The 6,517-nt window shown below is 46.5% G+C and overlaps 1 protein-coding gene across 1 annotated transcript; it reads left to right on the top strand.

Annotated features, from left to right (window-relative positions):
• The first annotated feature begins 1,807 nt into the window (after positions 1–1,807).
• Positions 1,808–3,040, top strand: LOC138091683 (CCR4-NOT transcription complex subunit 9-like). The gene has a single exon (XM_068987608.1). The coding sequence runs from the start codon at positions 1,900–1,902 to the stop codon at positions 2,797–2,799; it is 900 nt and encodes a 299-aa protein (XP_068843709.1). The 5' UTR covers positions 1,808–1,899; the 3' UTR covers positions 2,800–3,040.
• Positions 3,041–6,517: the final 3,477 nt, after the last annotated feature.

Here is a 6,517-nt window from a genome sequence, read left to right as displayed (position 1 = left end):
TCAGGACCAGGCCCTGGATGGTGGAGGGGGTTCTCCTTACATGTGTCAAAGGTGAGCTGGTGTCTGTCATGTCAGAATCAACATCCACAATCTGATTTTAGTCGGAGGAGGGGAGAAGCAGCATTTGGGGACTTTGGTCCCCCCATTCTGACCTGTCACAGGACTCACCCTTCCCAAGGATGGCTCTGGTCCACTAACCATCCCTAGCCCCCCACCCCACCCCAACATCATTTCTGAGCCCAACTCCTCCATGATGTAAGGACCAGATACTTCCTAAAGTTTCAGCTGACCTCAGTCATAGAATAAAGATATCTGTCCCGTCTCTCCTGCCAATAAATATTTGGCCAGCGGTTTGTTAATTTTTCTTACTCTCTGCGACAGAGATTAATTGTTATTTTACATTACACTCAACTTCTATTAGTTCAGGATTTACTTCCTTAGTGATAGTGCTGGCATTGGGCTGGAATAAAACACTTTAACCTAGACAAGCTCATTAAATTTTTGAAGGTGAGTGGACAGAAGGGAGGGAGAATCCGGCCTGGTTTTGCAGTTTTGAGGGTATCAATTTAAATACACCTGGGGAGGAACGTAAATCCTTAGAGCTTTCATCACACGAAAAAAATCTTTTGTTTATCTTTTCCATTAAAAAATCTACATGAGATAATTAATGTGAACTAAACTTGTTGTGGCAATCATTTCACAATATATGTTAATTAAATCATTATGCTCTACACCTTAAAATTATACAGTGCCTTACATGAATTATGTCTCAGAAAACTGGGAAAAAACTTTTTGAAATACATAATGATTCAAGAAAGTTGATGGTAAAAATAACAACACTTAAAATACTAGAGCATCTATAGTCAATATGATAAGATATGAATGAAAGTGTCATTTGCATAAAAATAATTGATTTTGATGGAAATAACTTCAGTGAATTAAAAGCAAAAGTGGATAAACTAGATTTTTCTTCACTCTGCTATCTTAAAAAAATTGACCAAGGAATTAAAAAGTCTTACTATTACGTCTGAAAAATAACTTCTCAACAAATATTTTTACTCTTTCATATAATTCTGATTTCAAGGATTTAATAGGCAGAGATTCAGACTATTTTTGCAGTTTAAAAAATAGCTGAACCAAAGTATCAGGTTAAATGACTGAGATGAAATAGCAAGGTCAAAATAGAACAGCAAAAAGAAAAAATAGAGTAAAAGTTGCAAGTAAGCACCTCCCTAACATCAGCTTTTAACTGTGCTAGAAAAAGTGCTTGTGTTGAAGACAAGTCACCAGTGCAGACTCCCTTCACAGTTATGACCATTTTCTCTATGTCTCTTTATGTCATTTCTTTCAGGAATTTCAACCAGACTTATCCTAGTCAACCAGAAAAGTTGTGATCATGTTTTATCTCAGAAGGAAAGGGTACAGGAGTCTTGATTCCTGACCCTCCATGTAGCTTCTGGCTCACATGCAAGCTTGCCCAGTTCATCCTCAGCTTCAGCTCTGAAAATCAAGGGTCTACTTGGAGGGGCATGTTGATGAAGCCACAGAACATATCCTGTGACACCTTTCCCAGGAGCAATAGATATCAAGTCACCATATTACTGCACATTTCAGAGGGAAGTTTCTGGAAGAGGTCAAGAGAATCTGCTGCATCTGGATAGGGAAATGGCTAAATCATTTTGCGTTTCAGAACACCCAACATCCTAATTTACAAGGACAGTAAGGAGATCAAACCAGTCAAATCTAAAGGAAACCAACGAGAGGGCTGCGGAGGGGGCGGAGCGAGCCGGAGGCGGATGGCGGCTGCGGCGTGTCATCATCTTCGGCGGCTGAGGCGCTGAGGCTGGGACGCGGCTTGGCGCGTCCGGCAGTGGGAGGAGAGCGGCGTCCTCTCCCAACATGCACAGTCTGGCGACGGCTGCGCCTGTGCCTACTGCACTGGCTCAGGTGGATAGAGAGAAGATCTATCAGTGGATCAACGAGCTGTCCAGTCCTGAGACGAGGGAAAATGCTTTGCTGGAGTTAAGTAAGAAGCGAGAATCTGTTCCTGACCTTGCACCCATGCTGTGGCATTCATTTGGTACTATTGCAGCACTTTTACAGGAAATTGTAAATATTTATCCATCTATCAATCCACCCACCTTGACAGCACACCAGTCTAACAGAGTTTGCAATGCTCTAGCATTACTGCAATGTGTGGCATCACACCCAGAAACCAGGTCAGCATTTCTTGCAGCACACATCCCACTTTTTTTATACCCCTTTTTGCACACTGTCAGCAAAACACGACCCTTTGAGTATCTTCGGCTAACCAGTCTTGGAGTTATTGGGGCTCTGGTGAAAACAGATGAGCAAGAAGTAATCAACTTTCTATTGACAACAGAAATTATCCCTTTGTGTTTGCAAATTATGGAATCTGGAAGTGAACTTTCTAAAACGGTTGCCACGTTTATCCTCCAGAAGATCCTCTTAGATGACACTGGTTTGGCTTATATATGTCAGACATATGAGCGTTTCTCCCATGTCGCCATGATCTTGGGTAAGATGGTCCTGCAGCTATCCAAAGAACCTTCCGCCCGTTTGCTGAAGCATGTAGTAAGATGTTACCTTCGACTCTCAGATAACCCCAGGGCACGTGAAGCACTCAGGCAGTGTCTCCCTGACCAGCTGAAGGATACAACCTTCGCCCAGGTGCTAAAAGATGACACCACCACCAAACGCTGGCTTGCACAACTGGTGAAGAACCTGCAAGAGGGTCAGGTCACTGATCCCCGGGGGATTCCCCTGCCCCCTCAGTGATCTTCCCCCATCCCCTCCCACTACTTCCCGCAAGTTGGGGGAGGGAGGGGGAACCTGCAAGGAAAACAGCTCAGGTTTTATCACCGCCGACTGGGAATAGACGACCTCAATGCTGAACTGCACTGGAGAAAAGGGGCACGGTATCCCCACTGAGGTGTATGAGCTGCCATCTCAGGCTGCCTTGAGGACCTGGGCTCCCTCTGCTACTCCCAGGAAACGGGCTCCTGACACAGCAGTCTGCCGCCACAGCTAAGGAGGGTGTCAACACCAGCAAATGCTGTATTTGCAGCAGGCCCACGATGACCCTTCTCCCTCACCTCTACTCAGCCACTGGCAGGGAGGGGAGACTGGTGGCAGCAGCAGCGCTCTAGGCACGGTGAACGCCTGGGACCAAACCTTGTGGCGTTTTCTTCTTTTGCCTTCCTGGAAGACTCGAGATGTGTCACTCCATCCTCTCTCTCAGTATTTGTTTACTTTGGATTTTTGTTTTTAATCTTAGAGAGAGGTGTGTTTAGTGGACACAAGCTGTAATATTCAGCAAACCTTTGTCAGTTGGCACTGTTTACAAGTCTGTTAGCTGCATAAGCTCAATAAAAAGTTGGTCTGGGCATTACATCCCCTCTAGGAGGCCAAAAAAAAATAATAATAATAAAGGAAACCAACCCTGAATATTCATTGGAAGGACTGATGCTGAAACTGAAGCTCCAATACTTTGACCACCTGGTGTGAAGAGGAAAAGATTCTGATGCTGGGAAAGATTGAGGGCAAGAGGAGAAGGGGCCACAAGAGGATGAGGTGGTTGGATGACATCACCGACTCAATGGACATGAGTTTGAGCAAACTCTGGGAGACAGTGAAGGACAGGGAAGTCTGGTGTGCTGCAGTTTATGGGGTCGCAAAGTGTTGGACATGACTTAGCAAATGAGCAACAGCAACTTGGAGAGCTATGGGCAAGAAATGCAGGACAGTGCTCCCAGGGATGGAACTAGAGCCTATAAAGCACAGGAACCCTTTCCCTCTCTTAGGATTCAATCTTTCTGTCTCCCCAGCTTCTTCTGCTTCTTTTCCCACATTAAGTGCATGCCACCTAACTTTGTTTGGGTTCCCTCAGAAGCAGACCTGGAGACACAGATTCAAATGCAGGTAGTTTATTTAGGAGTTGATCCCTGAAAATACTGATCAGTGAGAGGGACAGGCCAAGGAAAGGAATGGTGCCAGTTACTACTGATCCTTTCAAAGAGCTCCAGAGACCGTGTAGAACATGGGTCAGAGTTATCCCAGGACAGGGGCTTCCTAGATGGCGCTAGTGGTAAAGAATCTGTCTGCCAACACAAGAGATGCAAGATACATGGGTTCGATCTCTGGGTCAGGAAAATGCCCTGGAGAAGGAAATGTCAACCCACTCCAGCATTCTTGCCTGGAAAATTCTATGGACGGAGGAGCCTGGCAGGCTACAGTCTATGGGGTTGCAAAGGGTTGGACACAACTGAGCGTATACACATACACACACACACAGAGTTATCCCACCCAATGGGTTAGAGAGCTGGGATACTCATTCCCCCTCCCTGCGACTTCCATCAGTCTTTGGTGGAGGGAGGGCTGCTCCCCGGGTATTAACCCTCTTTGCTGTTTAGTCGCAAAGTTGTGTCCGACTCTTTTGTGACCCCATGGACTGTAGCCCACCAGGCTCTGTCCATGGGATTTTCCAGGCAAGAATACTAGAGTGGGTTGCCATTTCCTACTCCAGGGGATCTTACCAACCCAGAGATTGAATCCACATCTCTTGTGTGTCGTGCAGAGCAGGCAGATTCTTTAACGCTGTGCCACCACTAACCCTCTAACACTCTAGCTTTCCTGGTGTGCAGGTGACTGTGCCCCCAGCAGAAAGTGGAAGATAAAAGTCCTCAGGTGGAAGGTGGCAGGTCCCAGGTGTTTTCAGTAAACAGTGTTCAGAGTGTCCAGCAGAGGGCCTCACAGTTACGGGTGGTGCACTGGCCATGGCTGCCTCCTCACCCCAGCCCAGATGCTGTGTGAGTTTTCATCACTAGTTCTTGCCCTTTGCTTTTTTTTTTTTTGGCCACAGCACACAGGATCTTCCCTGATGAGGGATCAAACCTGTGTCCCCTGAAGTGGAAGCAGAAGTCTTAACCACTGGGCTGCCAGGAAAGTCTGTTCTTCCCCCTTTGTTATGGGCTTAATGATGTCTTCCCACAATTGGTATGTTGCAGCCTAACCGCCAGTACCTCCAAAAGACACTATTGGAAGAAATGGTCTTTAAAGAGGTGATTAAGTTAAAATGAGGCTTTTAGGGTGAGCCCTAATCCAATCTGATTGTCATCCTTACTAGAAGATGAAATTGGACACGCAGAGAGACTCCAGGGATGCTCACACACAGAGAAAAGACCATGTGAGGAAGCGGTGAGGAGGCAACCATCTGCAAACCAAGGAGCTAAAACCTCAGGAGGAACCAACCCTGCTAGCACCTTGATCTTAGACTTTTAGCCACCAGAATCTTGAGAAGTACATTTCTGTTTGTTGAAACTACCCGGTCTGTGGTACTTTGTTATGGCAGCTGTAGTAAAGTAATACACCCTTCCAAGGATCTGTTTCTCCATCCCCAGTTGGTCCAGCCAAGTTGCCTCTGGTTGACCCAGCTCATCTTTTTGAGCCAGGCCATGTCCAGGGCATCACCAGCTTGATGGACGTGAGTTGGAGCAAGCTCTGGGAATTGGTGAAGGGCAGGGAAGCTTGGTGTGCTGCAGTCCATGGGGTAGCAGAGAGTCAGACATGACTGAGCTACTGAACTGTCTGATGGGTCAGAAAGGACTGAACCATCCCTGGGTCAGGTGTCCATCTGAGTCCATCTAGCCATTAGGGGGAGCAGGATTGCATAGCAAGGATTGTGAATGAGAAAGGGAACATCATTGGAGAAGGCACCAAATGTGCCTTGGCCTTCTGGAATGGCACTAGGCTGATGTGGCCAGTCATCCACATACTTGATTTAATCTGGGTCATCTTCAAACTACTGCATCTTTGTCCTAGAAACAGATCATTGGGGAAAATAAATCAAAACAAGGCTGAGCATCTAGACACTGCCTCGGACAACCCAAACCTCAGATCACAGGTTGGCTAGTTTCCTGGCATGGAGATTGTGACTGTGAAAGCCTGCAGCCCTGTCCACCGGGGCCGAATCAGAAGCTAAGAGGTGCAGCTCGCCTTGTCTGGAAACCAGCAGGATGCGAGGCTGACAGTTAATTAGATTAATTAGGAAACCATGCCTTAAAATGTAATGTTGTTTTCATGAGCTCTTAAAGCTGATCAAAATGTTTGCTGAGCTTTATGGCTGGTAATTAACAACCTTGTAAAAATACACAAGGAAACAAGGAGATGTCAGGGAGCTAATGAATGTGACAGCTGCCAGACACACAGACCAAGCCTGGTTCCAGCCTTAACATCAGCTGGCTTTGAATCCCAGCGCTGCTTCAGTTTGCTGTGGCCTCAGACGAGTTCCTCACCCTCTCTGGTCTTCTACAGTCATCTGCCTAGATGATGACCTCTAAGCCCTGGACCAGCTGCATTTCTCAGATGCTCCCTCTCAAAAGCTCCATCCTCTTGCAGCTCCACTGCTCTGAGGGCTATTCAACCCTCAAGAATTCTTAGGTCAAGGCCCAACTCTTCCACCATAGGGAGACCCCTAGCATACCACTCCTTGGAAGTG

The sequence above is a fragment of the Capricornis sumatraensis genome, chromosome 15 (genome assembly GCF_032405125.1).
Source record: "Capricornis sumatraensis isolate serow.1 chromosome 15, serow.2, whole genome shotgun sequence".
Taxonomy (NCBI): Eukaryota; Metazoa; Chordata; class Mammalia; order Artiodactyla; family Bovidae; genus Capricornis; species Capricornis sumatraensis.
This window is presented reverse-complemented; position numbering and strand designations above follow the sequence as displayed.